General features: G+C 43.8%; 1 protein-coding gene across 1 annotated transcript in view; it reads left to right on the top strand.

Moving 5' to 3' along the window:
• The window catches only part of LOC311238080 (cadherin-12-like), a gene marked incomplete at both ends in the record, with an annotated part of 187,865 nt that overhangs the window by 40,708 nt on the left and 126,257 nt on the right, over positions 1-20,900 (top strand). Inside the window, 3 exons of the mRNA XM_084326050.1 lie at positions 7,667-7,786; positions 10,517-10,684; positions 14,229-14,416. Of these exons, the coding sequence (XP_084182176.1) occupies positions 7,667-7,786; positions 10,517-10,684; positions 14,229-14,416 (476 nt within the window). The remainder of the gene's footprint in view (positions 1-7,666; positions 7,787-10,516; positions 10,685-14,228; positions 14,417-20,900) is intronic.

Here is a 20,900-nt window from a genome sequence, read left to right as displayed (position 1 = left end):
CTGCGCCACTTAGCCGCCATTGTTAATGTTGTTATTAGCTGTTTTAAATGTGTAAGTGTAGCTATATGTCGTTGTAAACTGGCAGACATTTCCAAATAAGTTTAGCCTGAACATCCATGTTTTTCTTAATTATATTTTTTACTTCGTATCTCAAACGCATGCAGGTCGAAGATGATGCATTTCCCAATGCAACTTTCCACCTCTAACTATAAACGAGTGCAGCATCTAACTTGTAGAAATTGGCTTGGCCTTGACATAGCCTATTTGATTTCCTTCCTACAAGAGCTGTTGCTATTTCCCGATTGAGGAAGGTTAGGTGCACCATAAGTCTAACCAGAGAGGGGGTGAAACCCATTTAGATTTTCCAAAGAACCCGTTATGTTCAATGTGCTTAAGTGCATTTCACAGGCTTACCTTTATATATAGTCTTCCCTAGGGAGCGCAGATCAAGGTAATTCACTTGGAGAACTCGGCTCTCCCTTGATCTAAATAGCGATGAACCCCTCGCGTATACAGAGAACCGCAAAGCAAGGTGGAAAGCGGGAACAAAGACCGACTGTAAATCCCCATCACAATGGTGCACTCTGGTTGTTTACACTACAGCGCCGCCGGCGAGCCCTTCGAGTTCACCTAAAACCACGCCATAAAAAGGGGCATCGAGAGATCGTTGACAAATTAACGAACTAGGTAAAATATAATTGGAGCGCTCTCGCGCATGAGTTCCAATCAGAAAGCATGAGAATAGTTTGAGTTTCCCTCAAATGAGCCGGGCTGCCCTATCTCCATCCTTCTCTTCCTCCTCCAGACCACTCAGTCACTCAAGTAATTAGCTTTGGAATGGAGTGTAGCGGTGGCAGCTGTTACGCCAGTCAGATAACAAACGAGAGCCAAGGTTTCACTTTGGAGCCCTTGAACACATGAACAGAATGTGATGAAAAGCCGCCCACGAGCCACGCGTGACACATCGATTGGGAGCTGTGAGTCTCAATCTTGGGGGGAAAACTTGAAAACTCGAAAAACTGGCAAAGGTTAGATTAATCTAGATGAATCAACAGGACATGAACTAATCAATAACCAGCATTGTACTGCCCAGTAATTGGAGGCATACCTAGTATAGTCTACCATGGTCTGGGTGAATACTCTTTTCTGATTGGCTGGCAGGTGTGCGGAAAAACGTTTAATGCACACATAGTTTGGCTCAAGTTTAATCACCATTCTAAATTCATCCGCTACCCAACCTGTAACCATAGCAACATTAAAGAGCACAGCTGTCTTATCAACATGATAAACTAACAACCAGGAAGGATAACACACCAATGGCAAGCAGCAGAATAATCAACTTGTATTTCAAATTGTAGGTGTGGTTTAAACAGTTTTAAACCATTTAACACAAAACTAGTCGTTGATTATCCATTACACAGTGCATAGCGTTGTCGCTGGATTAACTCTTTAATGGCCATACCCGACTATAGTCGGGTTATCTCGCCAACGGTTGAGCGCCAAAATCCGAGTATACTCTGGTTTTGATCCTTTGATATTTTCCTTTGATCCCCGTTCTATACGGTCAGCTGGAGCCATCTAGGTGTCTATGATTCATCTACCTACGTTGGAATTGCAATGACGATCAAATATCACCAGGTGGCAGTATCACCTACCTTTTGAACTCTGAAAGGGAACAGGAGAGGCAATGAATGCAATGGACTATCGAGACTCGCTCTGAGGGGGAGGATCTTCTGCAAGGCAATCGCTAGCAGATCTGCTCGCCTCAAAACCTATAGCGTCCCGTAAACACGTGTAATTACATATACACAAGTAATCGCGATCGTCAATGGGATCATTGGAATTATTCTTTTTGGAGTACCTCCTGGCTAAGGTAAGGACCCCCTATGTCTATTCTACCGAACCTGAGACATGTTTATGTAACGATCACAGTAGCTTACTTTACCGGACATAAACCAGGCTTTTTCTAACAATCGGATTTCCGGGGTAAGACATCTCCATCCTTGATGATTTTGTGAAGGTACATATGTACATGTTATATACCTTTGATTTGGGAGTATTTGGGGTTGAAGAAGCGGTTGAAGAAGTACGTCTTTAGTCGACGGCGAAAGATTGGACGGGTTTCGGCTGTCCTAACTGGGGTGGGTAGTTCATTCCACCATTGTGGGGCAAGGACTGAGAATAGGCGACTTCTCTTTGATGACCCTCCTGGAGCTTGGATAGGAGTAGGTCTGAGACGGCCAGAAGATGCAGAGCGTAGGGGTCTTGAGGGTGTGTCTTGAGAGACCATTGACCGGAGGTAGGCGGGAGCAGTTCCCGTTGTGGCACGGTATGCCAGGTCGAGGGCCTTGAAGCGGATTCGTGCAGCAATGGGGAGCCAGTGCAGGTCCCTAAGAAGTGGGATGACATGGGCCGACTTTGGTAGGTTTGAGATCAGGCGGGCCGCTGCATTCTGAATGAGTTGAAGAGGCTTGGTGGCAGTGGCCGGGAGGCCAGCAAGCAGTGACTGTTGATTGGACGAGGAGTTGGGTGGCTTCTTTTGTCAGCAAGGGGCGGATCCTTCTGACGTTGCTCAGGAGGAATCTGCAGGTTCTGGTTGTCACTGCGATGTGAGCAGAGAAGTTCAACTGGTCGTCGAGGACAACACCAAGGTTCTTGGCGGTCGGGGCCACGGCCACAGCTGCATCTCGCGATCTATGGAAAAATACTGGATTATTCCGGGAAATGGGGCGCTGTTTAGCGTGTAGTGTGTAACTAACTACAGTGTGTAGAAATGAGCTGATTAGTCAGTAATGGACTATGAACAATGCCTGTAAAATGAGCCATACTATTGTCTCCATAGCTATAATACAGAACACACGATGGGTCTGCAAACATAGCTAAAATGGTCATTAACGCTGGTGCCAAACAGTGCAGATGCCGAAAGCTAGTGGCCGTGAATGAGTTAATGAAACAACCAATTCCTCTTGCAGGAGAAGTCAAATGTATCTGATTTCTGAAGCTCCACCCTCTTTTCTTGTTGCTCCAATCACAACTGTTACCTCCCTCAGACAAACAAAGTGTGTGCTTGCGATCAATTGGAATGCGCATTTACTTTAATTTATTTGGGTCGACGGAATAGAGCTTTAGTGAGTGCATCCGTGGAGGGTGTGTTTACAAACTTAGAATCATGAGTGGAGCTGCAAGGCCTCCTTCAGAGAAGTAGGAACAGATTGAAATCATACCACACACACTTGAAAGAACATTATTTTTGTATTTCTCATTGAGTGAATAGCCTACTCATGGGAGCATTTCAGTAATTACCGTATTGAGCACCTAATTAGAATATGATTTTACACGGTGTGAAAAGTGAAAAAGAAAAAGTGTTTGTTTATATTGTCTACGGTATTGTATATGTTGCAGTCCAAGGCTGTAATTCTCAAGCAGGCTAAGAGGGATTAAAACACTTACATTTATGTCATCTAATGTTTTAATACAATTGTTACCATCTGCTCAGACCGTAAAGCCTATTTATTAGCTTATCGCGGGCGACTCGGAGATTACCACAACTGCCGCAATGATCATCAAAATGCAGTCCTTCATGCCTGTGTCCTCTTTGCATATCAAGTAGGGTAAATATAATACTGCAGGTTTTTTTATATTTGAAGAAGCAGCATGATTTCGGTTATCTTGCTAAAACCTGAAATGGTTGTCACGGCACAATCTGCCTACAGTACATGTTAATCGGGAAAAAGATGAATGGTACAGTATTTTCCTTGGCAGGCCACTAAAGGAGGACGAGCCGTACTTCCAACAAGTAATTACTCAGTTTCCCCGTTACTGTTGAAGCCTGGAAAGCTGCCATCTTGCCTCTGTTCTCTGGCTCTTTGTAATTCTTAATCGCAACATTGCTTAATGAATGGCTGGTAAAAAAAAAATATAGCCTTCTTACCCTTGATTTTTTTTCTGACTAAACTGCCACTTAGTTACGCTTCAAATGTGCATAAAGTAAAAAAATTGATATAATTCCCAGCACCAGTCCACAGGCTTTATCAGGCACCAGACCTCATAGACTCTTTACTTTAAGCATTAGCTGTGGCTGGACACGAGGGAGTAGTTCACCCTCATCAGCGGATGTCACAATGCCAGGTGAGATGGACCAATCACGGAGAGGGTATCAGAATGGATCACATCCGTTGGGAGAACACATCGCGGGGGTCTATACTCTGCTTGGTGCCAGACTTTGGTGCCAGTTCTATTGAAGCCTACAGTATATGGGAGGTGCACGGAGAAGCACAATATGCAAGCTAACTCAATCAATATATCAAATGTTAGCTAGTTAACAATGAAACAAATTCCAGATGATTCTGACATCTGAGGAAATAACCTGTTTAAATAAGGAGATGGCTGATCCCATTCAACTCAATGTTGGGCGAACTGAAGGTTTCCAAACGTGGCACCATTGTGCGTCCACACGCTACACAATGACACGATGACCCTTCCTTCTTTTATAGTTTCCTTGCGAAAAACACACGTCGACAAACATGCGAAAAACACTCTAGAGCGATCCTCTGGTAATCACGAGGTTCCCGGTTATATTCCCGCTCCTCCCGTAGTGTCCTTGAGCAAGACACTACATCTGGGAAACACAAAGGGAACTAAATAATTATGAAGCGGTATATTGAGGTAAAAACCCATGCAAGACCCATACAGTATATAAAAACTCACAAACCAATAGTGTCATGTACAGAGGTCTATTGACCATACAATATAGTAATCTGGGCAGGTGTTACATGAGCAAAAAACAACCCCCTCAGTAGAAAAATGCTTCTCAAACAGTCCCGGGTAGGCAGATAGTAAACAAAGACGTTTTCAAATGGTAAATTAAGTTTATTACAGTGGGGCTTCCAACCCACAGCCTTTTCCCAAAGGGAAAAGGGATGTTGTCAGTGGGGATTTCAACCCAGATCACACAAAGGGAAAAAGGTAAGGGGAGGACAAACACGGTACACATACAGACAAACAGCTACAGTAGGAATCAAATGATAAGGCCAATCATATAGATGTGCTCCCCCATGAATGTGTCAATTTACACAGAGGCCAATCTATATATATATATATCTATATGCTACCTGGTAGCAACGCTAGCAGAGACACCTACCAGGTAGCAGTGTGAACAGAAGGAACACACAGTCCCATATAATTATGGAGACAAGGCCAATATTTAACCTGTCCTTAGAACAGGCTGTCATCCCCACCTGCCTGAAGAAGTCCACTATTATCCCTGTACCCAAAAAATCCAAGCCTGCTTGCCTCAACGACTACCGCCCTGTAGCTCTCACCTCCATAGCCATGAAGTGCTTCGAGAAGCTAGTAAAGGGCTACATCTGCTCCTCCCTCCCCATCAACATGGACCCCCTGCAATTTGCATACCGCCCCAACAGGTCCACGGAGGACGCCATATCCCATGTGCTGCACACAGCAGCATCACACCTGGACAAGAGGCAGGGGAACTATGTGAGAATGCTATTCATCGACTACAGCTCGGCATTCAATACCATAGTCCCCTCCATACTCATAGCCAAGCTCAGGGACCTGGGCTTGGGCTATGACCTCTGCCAGTGGGTCTTGGACTTCCTGACTGGCAGACCCCAGGTGGTGAGAGCAGGCAACTGCACCTCCTCATCCATCACCCTCAACATAGGGGCCCCCCAGGGCTGTGTTCTGAGTCCCCTCCTCTACTCCCTGTACACACACGACTGTGTGGCTCAGCGGAGTAGCAATACAATCGTCAAATTTGCTGACGACACAGTGGTGGTGGGCCTGATCTCTGCCAACGACGAGAGGGCCTACCTGGAAGAGGTCAAGGTCCTGGCGGGATGGTGCCAGGAAAACAGCCTCTCCCTGAACGTCAGCAAAACAAAGGAGATGATTGTGGACTTCAGGAGGTCGGGGGTCAAGGACTACAGCCCCCTCAGCATCGACGGGGCACCGGTTGAGAGAGTCAACAGCTTCAAGTACCTCGGAGCCCACATATCCGAGGACTTGACATGGACCACACACATTAACAGTGTGGTGAAGAAGGCACGACAACGCCTCTACTTCCTCAGGCGCCTAAGGAAGTTCCAAGTCAGCCAGAAGATCCTTAAGAACTTCTACTCATGTACAATAGAGAGCATCTTGACCGGCAACATCACCTCCTGGTTTGGGAATAGCACTGCAAAAGACCAAAGCAGACTACAAAGAGTGACACATTCAGCCGAACGCACAATTGGAGGGGGGCTCCCCACCCTCCAGAACATTTACTACAAGCGTTGCAAGGGGAAGGCTAAGAGAATTATTAAGGACTCGAGCCACCCGAACAACTGCCTCTTTGAACTGCTGCCGTCAGGCAAGCGATACAGGAGTCTCAAGGCGAGCACAGAAAGACTCAGAAGTAGCTTCTATCCCCAGGCCATCAGGCTGCTAAACGAACAATGAATGAACACTACACAACAACAACCACCAAACACACATAGCACACACATCCACACGCACACACTCACTTTAAACAAACACACTGTAGCACCCACTCCACACACTTTATAGCACACACCCACTTTAAACAAACACACTGTAGCACCCACTCCCCACACTTTATATTTATGGATGAAGGATTGCACTACAACTCGTACACCTTACTGTAAATTGTACCTAAAATTGTACCTCATCCCATTTCTGCTTTGCACTAGATAGTACTGTACATTAGTACACTGCATAGTATTGTGTATTGTATATTATATGGTAACTCAGAACATTGTACATATGTCTATACCGAACACTGTGACCTCATTTTCTTCTTCTAAATTCATGCTATATTATGTTATTATGTTATTTGATACTATCTTGTCTAGCACAGTCTCTGGAGCGTAACAGTAAGAAGCATTTTGTATGAAAGTATTCTGTACTTCTGTATGACAACTATTAAAGAACTTGAACTTGAACTTGATATAATACAACAGGGAAAAATAGAGCATAGTTCCACCACAGTGGCAACCACAGGCAACCTCCAACACCGTGATCACCGGCAAGTGACACAATAAGGCCCGAGATGTGTGTGTGCCGTCAGGTATTTGACTACCCATCCCTCTTGAGCTGACTGCCAATCAGCTGTCATTCATTAGCAATCAGCACTCTTCAGTAGGGATGGGCAGCACCTGACAGGGAGAGAAGAGACAGCATTAGCTCTCATGTTTACACACACACACACATCATATACAAAACAACACATTAAATATACTAACCTGATGTTCAGAAGGTGTCATAAATACAGTAATAATGGTAATGACCAACCCACGTACCCAAGGTACGTCACAAATAGCCATACACAACAGATATGCACACACATACAGTATAATGAGTATAATAATAAAAAAATTAAAAAGTATAAATTGTTTTAACTTAGGGAGACATATTTACAAGTCTGCACCATGGTACATGAGTAGAAAATAACCACTAGTGTAACCCCCTACTGCTCCCAATGAGCAGGTTGGCACCTTGCATGGTTGCCTCCGCCGTCTGTGTGTGGATGTGTGAGTGAATGGGTAAAGATGGGAGGAACAGAATTGTAAAGCACTTTGGATAAAAAAAACGCTATATAAATGCACCATTTACCATTTACATGGCCGATGTTTTCCTTTCTCCACAGGGACGTATGTGACACAAGTCACGGCCACGGACGCAGATGACCCCACGTACGGAAACAGCGCCAGAGTGGTGTACAGCATCCTCCACGGCCAGCCCTACTTCTCTGTTGATCCTAAAACAGGTGAGCGGAACGCCGCACTAGATATACAGTGTAGTTGGATGGCCTAGCGGGATGTGACATTACGCCAAAGCGTGAGGTTTGTTCGTACGGTTGGCGGTATAAGCACCGGCATGTACACGGCGAACCAAATGTCATCTCAGAGCCACAGGTGACCGGCGAGGGTTTGCCACTGGCTGGTCCAAACAGCTGATTCAGAGCAGAGAGCAGTCTGTGTGCTGCAGTTGGCGCACAGTCGGACTACTTCAGCAGCTGGTGTGATGAGACAACGTAAAGACAGGATCCGTAATGCAGTCAAACAGCGACCCCCGACAAAAGAGCCCCGCTTGATATTGCACTTTGTTTAAATTTATTTCGTTTTGGTCTGATGTGTGGGTTGTTTGGGTGAGTTTAGTAACTTATTGTACTTTATACAATAGTTAGTTCTAACCAAGTCATTTGATTGCACGAGAGGCATTCCGTGAGTGCTGATATTCAGTGTAAACAGCACTGGCACGTTTAACTACATGTATCACTCTGTTTCAAGTTTCAAGTTTCTTTAATAGTTGTCATACAGAAGTACAGAATACTTTTGTACAAAATGCTTCTTACTGTTGCGCTCCAGAGACTGTGCATGACAAGATAGTATGAAATAAAAACATAGTAAAAATTAGAAGAAAAAAAAAGAGGTCACAGTGTTCAGTTTAGACATATGTACAATGTTCGTAGACGTAGTTACCATACAATATACAATACTGTGCAGTGTACTAATATACAATACTATATAGTGCAAGGCATAAATGGACGAGGTGCAGTTTAGGTACAATTCACAGTAGGTGTACGAGTTGTAGTGCAAATCCTTTATCAATAAATATAAAGTGTAAGTGTGTTTGTGTGATCTAAAGTGTGGAGAGTGGGTGCTGCCGCACAGGTGTTCTATTAATAACCGGTAATTAGGTAAACGGTCCAAGTTCAAGAGCGCAGTTGTGGTACTATTTGTTGGCGGAGCTAAATAAATGATTGATTAAACAAACAAATCACTGTTGTTGCTTATTGCTGTTAACTAATCAATTACGATATCACACTTGAGGTTGTGCTGTTATACTGAATATTGGCACAGCTGTGATTATCTTCGGTACAAGGTTGCAGTGCTGATATTCAGTATAAAATCACTACCTCTCGTGTGATATTGCTTAAGTGAATTTCCCCAGACCTCACTTGGCAGAGCCTGGGGCGTCCCCCCCCCCCCCCCCCCCCCATATTCCCCATGCAACTTCAACAACACGCAACAAACCAAAAAAGTGGAAAAAAAGGAAAACAAAGTGCACTACATACCAAGTGGGGCTATATTCGTCCCGATAGGTTGCTGTTTGACTTCATCACAGGTTTGACCTTAAATGCAACTCAGTGTGGCATGCAATGCAATTCCAGTGAACCGATATTGAGAAAAATATGTAATTTTATTTATATATATTTTTCTATTCTTATTCCCATCAATTATTAGGGTGAAAGCTAGATATGGAGGAGGGGTGGGTGGGTTGCCAGGACAACAGAGGAAATGTTGCTACAGTATAATTTTGATGTGGAAAAAACACCTTCACACTGCCAGGGTCCACCGGTAGTGAGGCCCGCTGTTGGATCTCTATCTGCGACAGTTCAAAAGCATGTGGTAATAGGTTCATACATATCACACAGAGGGGGGTGGGGGGCGCTGGAATCTATCGCTGAGTATGGCGCTCATCCCATAGGTTTTATGGAAGCGCACACACACACGCACAGAACAGCATAGCACAGCGGCTGCGTTTCAAACCGATCCCAGGAAATCAAAGTGTTAAAACAAATGTTTGCCGTGCTGGGCGGGCATGCCTTCATTTCCAAAACATACATGGACCAGGAGGGAGAACAAACACACATGGACCAGAAGGGAACAAACACAGAGGGAGAGATGGTGGGCGGTGACGGGGGAATGACGTTGCCTTAATCACCACGGGCTACATGGCATCGCCCCTCTCTCACAACCGCCAGAAAGAAGATGAGAGGGATGTAAAAAAATATATATATATTTTTTCTTTTCCTTTTCGTCATTATCCAGTCATAACAGTTTGTAGTCTCTGGATCAAATGTGACATCTGTGCCATATATCAGTGACATCTGTGCCATAATATCAGTGACGTCTGTGCCATATATCAGCAAACAAGTGGCAGAGCAGAGCTCAGATGCCTATGCTACCTCCTTCCATTCACTACCTCCGCTGCTCCTGTTGTTCTTGCCCTGAGAACCTCCCACTGACCTAGCTATTAATCTGCAGTAAGCACTCAGATCTCAGGGTCTCTGATCCTCGAGTGAATCACTATATGGCCAAAGTCAGCTACTGAATGTCAAGTGTCTTCCACACACACACACACGCACGCACGCACGCACGCACGCACGCACGCACGCACGCACGCACGCACGCACGCACGCACGCACACACACACACACACACACACACACACACACACACACACACACACACACACACACACACACACACACACACACACACACACACACACACACACACACACACACACACACACACACACACACACACACACACACACACAGACACACACAATAATGTTAAGTGGGCTTCTCATGGGCAGGTACTGTAAAATATTTCAGAGGAGCTAACGCTTCTCTCTCTATCTCTCTTTCTCTCTATCTCTCTCTCTCTCTCTCCCTCCCACCTTTATTATCTGGTGATGGCATCAGGGATCATAAAGACGGCCTTGCCCAATATGGACCGTGAGGTGAAGGAACAGTACCAGGTGCTCATCCAGGCCAAGGACATGGGGGGCCAGCTGGGGGGGCTAGCGGGCACCACCACCGTCAACATCACCCTGAGCGACGTCAACGACAACCCACCCAGGTTCTCCAAGAGTGAGTAAAGTCCCACCGTGCCGATTGCTCTTCATAACGATACCACCCTCCGTGTCTATTATGTTCATTTAGAAGTTCACCAGACACATTGTTTGTTTGTCTTGACTGTAAAACGAAATGAGGGAGAAAAAGCAACAACAACAACAAAGGCAGCAGTCATAATGAAGCCTTTCAAAACATATTATAATAATAATAATAATAAGTGCAGCCCAATGTGCTTCACTACGGAAGCCCTAAGGGCATGCGTCCACCTAGCTCACATTTCCAGCTGAAAAACGCTGGCAGTGCGCCGGTAGTTTTGGGATGAAGCGCATCTTGTAGCAAGATGACAGAGAGAAAGAAATCTAGCGACAGCCATCTTTTTATCGTATTTAACTGCCGCGGTTCTGCACATATAGCATATTTTACTACACTTTATTGTATATTAATTATATATATAGTTATTGCCTGACACCACAGTTTGCCCTTTGCTTTTTATTAGCTTTTTATTAGTGTATTCGTGTAGTTATTATTAGTGTATTTGTGCCGTCTCTTGTGGGTAGACAGGCAGGCAACTCCGGTGTCAGGTTACAGAGTAGGTAGATATGACTGGCTGTGATTGGTTGTCTGAAATGCGCTCAGCGCATCGCTCTGAAAAGTTCAGAAAGTTTCAACTTTAAACGCTGGGTGCGGCCGCACAAAAGCGCTGAAAAAAGAAGCCGACTGCAGCACATTTCCTATAGGCGGCAGCATGCGGCCGCATATGCTCCCTCCCCATTGGGATCAATTGACAAAAGACACTTGCGCCCAGAAATATGCGGCAGGTGGATCCAAGCCCTAAGAGGCCATACATTCATACATTTTATTTACTCCATTTTCCGGTGATAACGAGTAAAAATAATTTTGATCCACTTTTTCTCCTTATTTTTCAATTTTTCTCCCATCCCAATTTTGTATTGCCAATTCTCCCCTCCCCTGTCTTGAACGTTGCTAGACTATGCCTCCCACTGGTCGGCTGTAGTGAGGATTTCATTTCAAACCTTTATTTATACTCGTGAAAGCACTGAGGTTTCCCTCATTTACAGTGATGACGAGGATAGAAGCCTTGCATCACGTGTCCCCTCCGGTACACGAGGAGGCAGCCTGTCGCATCTTTTCACCAGACAGCGTGGACTCTCAGTGGCGAGGAGTAACGCGTGGGAGGCTTTGTTATCTCGAGATTTCGAGAAAATGATCCCGTTATCACGAGAAAACAAATTAAATTAACTCGTTATCACGGGAATACGGAGTAAATAAAATGTATGAATGTATGGCCTCTTAGGGCTTCCGTACTTCACAGCAGTGATGTAGACACAAAATAGACATAGGCATATAGTGAGCATAACGTTGGCATAATTCTAGACAGGCACAAAATGTGCAGAAAATTGACATTAAAACCTCCCTGAACATTTGCAATTTATGTTGCAATGCATAAAGTGCTGACATAGAATGAGTATAAAGATAGACAGAATAAGAGCAGTGCAATACAATTTACATAAATTAGCATATAATAGGCAGTGCAATAAAATAGTTATCATCTACAGCACAACAATCACTGTGGATGCAATGAGTCAAAACAGCAGAGTGTATTAAAAGGCTAAGGTGAAGAGGTAAATTCTTTGCTTACTTTTGAAAATATTTAGAGATCTATCCTCCCTAATGTTCATAGGTAGGGTGTTCCTATAATAATGATAATGCTGGTGATGATAATAGTATGCAGGTTCGCCAGTCATATATTAGGAAACAACCACTTTGCAATTATAGTTTAGAGAGGATACATCATCAAATAAAATAAAATAAAATAAAATAAAATAAAATAAAATAAAATAAAATAAAATAAAATAAAATGTATTTGTAAAGCCCAAAATCACAAGGGGCCGTACAAGTCTTCTTGAACAAGTCAAGAAAAAACATCACAATAAATCAAGAACAAAAAAAACACCATCAAATCCAAATAATTATGCAACCTTTTGTAATTATCACAGCTGCTCTTTTGTAATCAGTTTTTCTATCTTTCTATTTATTTGTATTTGCCATTACGTGTTGTCATAATCAGAAGCTTATTGCTATCTCACCATCGCTATGTAATAAATAAACCAAGGGTTGGATTTATCTTGGTCACGAGGCACTTCTCTATAGTCAATGCTGGTATCACATCTAGTAGATTGCACCCGGAATTGAGTGAGTGTATTAAAATACAGTATCGTATCTGGTGTTTATGATCTAATCCGCTAAACAGGATTAATCCCATTGCCTGGTTCACCAGGTCATGTGAGAAGGAAAGCAAAAAAAAATAATGCCGTCCTCTTCACTCTGGCCATTGATCTGTGAAAGCATATTATACACACTCTCTGGTGGAAATATTCGATTCTGTGCGAGCACATTCATATTCTAAAACAGTACGAGAAAGGTACAGTATAGGCTGTGCGAGAGGGAGGTGCGCACACCGCTCTGTGTTGATACTGTCCTCTTCTTCAGGTAGTTGGAGAATGACCCTCTCTGAATGTAAATACGGGCAGTCAGGCGGTCAGGCTGCTGGAAAAAAGATGATATTTACATAATGCTGTCACAGCAGATAGGTCTGAGCCAAGCTGTCTCGCCTCCCCTCCCCTCTCCTTCTCCTCCCCTCTCCTTCCCTATCCTATCCTCTCCTTTCCTGTCCTCTCCTCTTCTCTCCTCTCTTATCATCCCCTCTCCTCACCTTGCCTCTCCTCCCATCTGCACTCCTTCCCTCTCCTTCCCTCTCCTTCCCTCTCCCATCTATTCACTGCCCCTCGCACCTTGCCTCTCCTCCCCTCTCCTCTCTTATTCTCTCCTCTCTTCACTTCACTGGCCTTCCCTCCTCTTCTCCTTGCCTCTCATCTCCTCTTATCATCTCCTCTCATCCCCTCTCCTCATCTCCTATCCCTTCCTCTCCTCCCCTCTCCTCTCTTATTCTCTCCTATCCTATCTTCACTGTCCCTCCCTCCTCGTCTCCTTGCATCTCATCTCCTCTCCTCATCTCCTCTCATCCCCTCTCCTCATCTCCTCTCCTTTCCTCCCCTCCCCTCTCCTCTCTTCTACTCTCCTTCCCTATCCTCTCTTCACCATCCCTCTCCCCTCTTCTCTCATCCCATATCCTTCCTCTCTTCTACTTCCTATCCTCACCGTCCCTCGCTCCTCTTCTCCTTGCCTCTCTTCTTCTCTCCCCTCCTCCCCTATCTTCTCTTCTGCTCTCCTCTCATCTCCTTCCCTCTGCTCTACTCTTTTCATCTCTCCCCTCCTCTGATATCCCTCTTCCTCTCACCCCCCCCCCCCCCCCCCCCCACACACATGCATGCATGTTATTTACATTGCATCCATCTGTACAATGCCGAAATCATGACTTATCAACAAGCAGATGCCTTTGCTCTAACAGCATTTCATCTCAGGAGAAGGACTGTAAGACAGGAGACACATTGGGGAATTTCCTTCCTGGCTATTGATAATGGATGAGTTCAATCTGCTGTTTTGTTTGTTTGTTTGTTTGTTTGTTTGTTGTTTCCAGGCTTCTTCCACCTCAGAGTTCCGGAGTCCTCAACGGTGGGTTCTGCGGTTGGGAGGATCAAAGCACATGACCTGGACATTGGAAAGAATGCTGAGGTAGAATACAACATCGTGCCGGGGGATGGAGGGGCCATGTTTGATATCACCACCAACGAACACAACCAGGAGGGAATCATCATCCTCAGAAGAGTAAGTAACAAATCAAATGTATTTGTATTACAGATCAAGAAGAAACATCACAATAGATCCACAACAAAAACCACCATAAAATCCACATTTGCAACACCCCCAGACTTTCCCCAATGAAGCTGAGGAACGACTCCCTAAAATCTAGCAATTGGAAAAAAACAACAATGACGATCACAACAATATCGACCACCAATAACTAGCACAATCTGAATCTCCCCAAGGGGATCAATAAAGGAATATCTTATATTTTCTTATCTTAACACTTTGGGTGCCAATCACATGTTAACACGTTTCTGGGTAGTTTTTCCTTTTTTCTGATCTTTTTATTCATTATCCACCCAGGGAGCCTGTTGTTACCATAGGGAATGAGTCTGAGGTTGCCAAAGTGCAATACCGGCCGCACCCCGCTAGATGGCGGTATTGAGCACCCTTTGAAACATTGTATCTTGGCCTGTGCGTCGATCTAATGGGTCTGGGTCATTTTAAATTTATTTGCTCAAGTTGAGCGGTTATAACGGTCAGATTGAGAAGAATCAAATGCTCCCGACACATGATGTGTGGTGGATTATGTTGGCGACACGATGGACATCAATACTTGGAATCGCAATCAGATAATTGGAATATTCTTTTTGGGCTACATCCTAGTCAAGGTAAGGGCTATATGATATCAATCTTGCGTTGATCCAAGCATGTCTTCACTTCGATCCGAACGTGTGTCTGTAACGTTAGTCCACAACGTATGCCGTTGGTGGCGATCAAAGCATAAAAAAACGACCCCCACCCCCCCCTTTCATGCATTCATGAGGAAACATAATACCTATGATATAGATTTGATTTGAGAATAATAGCGGGTTCAGGCTAGAAACGGCAACAGTTATAGTATAATACGGCTATACGGCTATTCCTCAGCATTTCAGGAATTACCCCAGACCGATCTAAAAACAACTTATATTCACCACGGTATAACGCGCAAATGTATGCATGGAAAAATTATCAATTTTTTGCATCTTGACCGGAAGAAAGTCACTGGCAAATGACCATAGTATTGTATCCATAGCTATAATATAGAATATAGTTATAGCTCTACAAACAAGGTGACAGACTCCTGTCGTTTAAAGTGTGGCACTGAATAGATGGAGCACAATAATGACCACAATAATGATAACAACAATTGCAATAACGACCATAATAATGACCACAATAACTACTACAATAACGACCACGACAATGACAATAACTGCAATAACGACCACAATAACGACCACAATAATACCCACAATAACTACCACAGTAATGACCATGATAACTACCACAATAACTACCACAACAACTACCACGATAACAACCACAATAATGACCATGATAACAACCACAATAATGACTACAATAACTACCACAATAATGACCATGATAACATCCATGATAACTACCATGATAACGACCACGATAACTAGTACCACAATAATGACCACGATAAATACCACAATAACTACCACGAAGACGACCAAGATAACTACTGACGGGAGGGTCATCAAGGATAACCTGCCTTTTCTCAGTCCTTGCCCCACAATGGTGGAATGAACTATACCCACCCCTGTTAGGACAGCCGAAACGCGTCAAATCTTTCGCCGTCGACTAAAGACGCACTTCTTCAACCATTATCTGAAAAAATTAATAAATAAAAAATGTATTTAAAAATTCTAACCCTAACTAACCTTACTGTCATGCACTTGTCCTAATACACTAACCTACACTGTAGCACTCAACACTTTGATGAACATTGTTCCTCAGCTGATAGAGTTGTGCCCTTCCTGATGACTTGTCGTATAGAACTTGTAAGTCGTTTTGGATAAAAGCGTCAGCTAAATGACTAAATGTAAATGTACCATGATACCGACCACGATAACTACCACAATAACAACCACAACAACTACCACAGAAAGTGATTATTGTTTATCCTTTGATACCAGTTTGCTGCCTGGTCATCATCCACTAAGAAGCAGTCAAGTGATATGAGATGCTGTAAGCTCCTCTGGTACAGTCGACACTCAGCATGTTGAGATTCAGTTAGTATATAACATATGGTCCAAAAATTAGTACTCCTGTATGCCTAGGGCAATGTGGCCTGCAGCAAAATGCCTTACTAGAATGGTGTAATCTTTATTTAATCTATGTGTTTTACTATAAATAGTGCTTTTCTAGTACAAGTTGTACTCAATGCTCTTCACAATGGAATGGCTGCATAATTTCCTTCCAGTACGGGTGGAAATCGAACCTCTAACCCAAGCAGAGGGCCAAGCCCTCTCATACCCACTGAGCTACACAGGAGCACTTACTGCACATACCCATTATGGCTCCCATCTTCCACAGATTCAAAGTCTCCCTTCTGGTTGCGCGCCATTCACTCGGCGTTGCGGGCAGGGGCGGTAGCGCCCGGCGGTTATAACCCTCCTTTTAATTCCAACGTGTCTGTGGAGATGGCGAACCAGTGCAATGCTTATCTTACAACTAGACACACTGTTACTAGACCTATGCCATCAAATATTAACTTAGAGGGGAGAAACTGAAGAAATTACTTCCCCCCCACCCCCTAATGATTTTGAAACAAACACATTGTTGTTGTGACATAATTAAACCGCTCTTATTAGCCACAGAGGCGTTCTGTGCACTTTCAGTTCACCGCACTGCACCCGTCATCGCTAACGCAAAGGTCTAAACTAAAGTCGAAGAAAGTAAAGTCATCGGCCCCACAATTAAATTTGTACTGGCTCATAACCCACTCATATACAGAAGTACAGAATATCCGTGTCGACGAGTCTTGGAATAGTATGTTCTTTAAAACGAGTGAAGACTTCTGCCGAAGGCGCTATGGTAAGCTTGTTTTCAATACGGTTTGGCTCGTTTCGAGGATATTCTCAGAACAAATGTTATCCTGAAACAGGTGAGTGAAGTGCCTTATTTTGAGGTATTGGTTTTTGTGAACATATTAAATTGAGTCCAGCTGTATTGATACAAGTCTAACTCCTCATTGACAGATTCCTTCTTTTGATTAGCCTCTTAACATGCAAGGGCCCACATTTTTTAGGACGATTTGCCCACCGGCACTTTGGCGACCACTAGCGGCTTGGGTGTGCATATTTTGTAATACAATATATATATCGAATTGAATCCTTATTTGTTGCCTGTTGATAGCCCTTTCATGTGACAAAATCCGTTCAGAGGTTCTCGAGTTACAAGGCGGTATTTGAGGCTTGTGCAAAGTACACTGTATTGCACAAAATACCACTCCCGACTCTTGGGGCTCTAGTTCCGTCAATCATTTGGCGATCTCGAAAATTATTGTGGAGGGTTGTAGCTAATGAGTGTGGCTTTCTAATGATACCCCACCTGGGGATGTATGAATCAGGGATATAGGTGAAAAACGAATGAGCGAAAACAGGAAGAGAAAAACAGCCGAATTAATTGAGAATATGAGAATACTGAGTTTTTCTTTTGTACACAGTTTACCAAAATCACTCATTATTAAGCCTCCAGACATTCTGGGGAAATACTACCTCTGGACTACTAACTACTACAGAAAAACTACAGTTTTTCTACAACTCAAGTTCAGACCTATGTTACTCTATTGCATTAGCACTAAAAGTGAATTTTCTTTCTGGAATCAGAAATGTCATCTTGAGAGGCTTTCAAAAGAGACCATGCTCATGCATGTGCTATAAGTATAAAGTATGTTGTTTTGGTTTGCAAAAAAAGTATGCAGTCCTCAAAAACCAAAATTCACAATATAACGTTAATATATCAAATATAAATAATTGTTTTCATTCTGATAGAGAATACGTTCCGTAGCCGCATTTCTCTCCGGCAACCCGTAGCCGCATTTCTCTCGGGCTAGACGCAATAGCGCTTACAGTGGGCGTGCACGCCGTGCACTGGTTTCATCGCTGTATCTGTCGCAGCCAATCAGTGCGTAACGCGCTGTGCGTTGAAATATGATGTATTATGATGGAAGCCGGGCGCTTTTCCAAGCGATCTATTATCATTTAAGCAAGCAGCGACAGTACTTTTCCGTAGCCGCATTTCTCGGTTTAGCTTAGAAGTGGGCGATAGAACGCCAGGTAGTTTGCAGGATGTTCGATGCTGTGTGTTGTGTTGTGATGCAGTCTGGAGTCTGGACGCGTAATTATTTAAGGTAACCAACTTGCGTCTAGCCACGCCCCCGCGGCGACGCGGTAGCGGCAGAGCGGAGCGGCATTATGTAGCCGTAATTCCCCCTCTTTTAACATCGACGGCTAGCTCAACTGGTTCGCTGCCTTGCTGTGGATCATGCGGTGCGTTGATGACAAGTTCAAATCCCTTCAATTTCTTTTTTTTTTTTTTTTTAACGTGCATTCTTTCGCCGGTTAAGTTTAGGCATTGTTTCGGAGTTGGTTAAGGTTAGGGTTAAGTTTAGGCATTGTTTCGGAGTTGGTTAAGGTTAGAAGGGTTAAGTTTAGGCGCTGTTTCGGAGTTGGTTAAGGTTAGAGTTTGTCTTAGAGCATGGCAATATTCTTTCGGAGTTGGTTAAGGTTATGGTTAAGTTTAGGCATTGTTTCGGAGTTGGTTAAGGTTAGGGTTAAGGTTAGGCATTGTTTCGGAGTTGGTTAAGGTTAGAAGGGTTAAGTTTAGGCGCTGTTTCGGAGTTGGTTAAGGTTAGAGTTTGTTGCAGAGAATGGCAATAGAATGCAGCCTATTTCCGCACTGCCGCTCCTCTCGCTGGCCGCGGTCCGTCACATGGGGCGTAGTGGCCAATTCAGAGAAACGCTGAACACAAGTTGGTTGCCTAAAATATTCACGCAGTCTGGACAGTGGGCAGTGGATATACATCGACAACAGTCTGGGACTGTGGGACAGTCAGTGGACATACACTTTATCAAGCCCTCCGGGCTGACCACGTTTCAATTAAACAAAGTGAGTTAATTCTCTCTCTCCTCTCTCTCTCTCTCTCTCTCTCTCTCTCTCTCCTCTCTCTCTCCTCTTCTCTCTCTCTCTCTCTCCTCTCTCTCTCTCGTCTCTCTTTCTCTCTTAGCCACTCAGCTAAGGTTAGCCGCTGTTAGCCACTCAGCTAATGCTAAACTAACTAACTAACGTGATTCCGCAATACCAGTTCCATTAGTGAGGAAAGGGGGGGGGGGGGGGGGTGGGGTATATTGAGGAGGCTTGACAACAGAGGTTGATAACTTCACATTTATTGGCAATTCGTTTCTTTATATCCAGGTTCCAACTGTGTTGACATTGACAAAATCCTGGTCTGGTAAACTATAGGCTATGGCACATCAACGCTCAAAGCTCAAACGCTCAAACTCACTCTCTCTCTCTCTCTCTCTCTCTCTCTCATCTCTCTCTCTCTCTCTCTCTCTCTCTCTCTCTCTCTCTCTCTCTCTCTCTCTCCTCTCTCTCTCTCTCTCTCTCTCTCTCTCTTCTCTCTCTCTCTCTATCTCTCTCTCTCTCTCTCTCTCTCTCTCGCTCTCTCTCTCGCTCTCAACACAGCGTGTTAATTCTCTCTCGCTCTCAACACAGCGTGTTAATTTTGCAGCGCGTGATGCATAATGGCTGAATGAATGAATGGTAACTTGTTTAAAATGACAAGATATATATGTGTTCATTATTGGATTGATGATGATACGTGTACTAGTGTAGTATGAATGAACTCGCGACCACCCAAATGTAGTTCACAGCGGCCGCCACTGCGGTTAAGAGCTTAGGACTAAACTAAATTAAATCAATATGAGACTAGATTACTAGATGCAGAAGTTTTTTTGCAGTGCAAGCCTTATGTCAGATTTAATACGGCGCAGGTATTAAATCACGACTCACGATGCATTGAACCCGTTTAGTTTAGTTTACTCAGTTTATTTGATCAGGGACAGTGCATATCAATAAACAGTTATACATTTATAAATCAATACAAATAAAAAAAACTGTAAATATGCCAACATTAGCAGGGTTCCTAGTTTTCAGTTGTAGTCACTGGGCTAGATGTTTTTTTAAAGATTTTTTTTTTTAGCGTTTATCGCTTTTTACTACTGGGCAGTCCAGGAGTAGAGAGAGAGAGAGAGGAGGAACGGGAGACAGAGTGGGGGGAAGACATTCGGCAAATAATGACGGGTCCGGGAATCGAACCTGGGTTGGCCGTGCCGCGACTCAGCGCGTTATGTGGTTCGCCACTGGGGCGCCCCTGGGCTAGATGTTTAAGCCAGAAAGAAACAGAAAAATAGAAGGACCTTAAAGCTAATATAAAAACAATTTAAAAACATATTCTGTACATTCACTCACGAGGCATTCATGCATCTATAAAAAACATAGTGTACAGGGACAAATCAAAAACCCTATTTATTTGGTTAAAGTAAAGGTTCTCCTGGTCAACTGCAAATCCCCTCCTGCTGTTAATTATTATTTTTTATGTATTATTAATATTATTATTATTATTATTTGTATCGTTATTATT

This window comes from Notolepis coatsorum, assembly GCF_963971535.1.
Source record: "Notolepis coatsorum genome assembly, chromosome: 12".
NCBI classification, from domain to species: Eukaryota; Metazoa; Chordata; class Actinopteri; order Aulopiformes; family Paralepididae; genus Notolepis; species Notolepis coatsorum.
The sequence above is the reverse complement of the archived record's forward strand: the minus strand, read 5'-3'. Positions and strand labels throughout refer to the sequence as shown.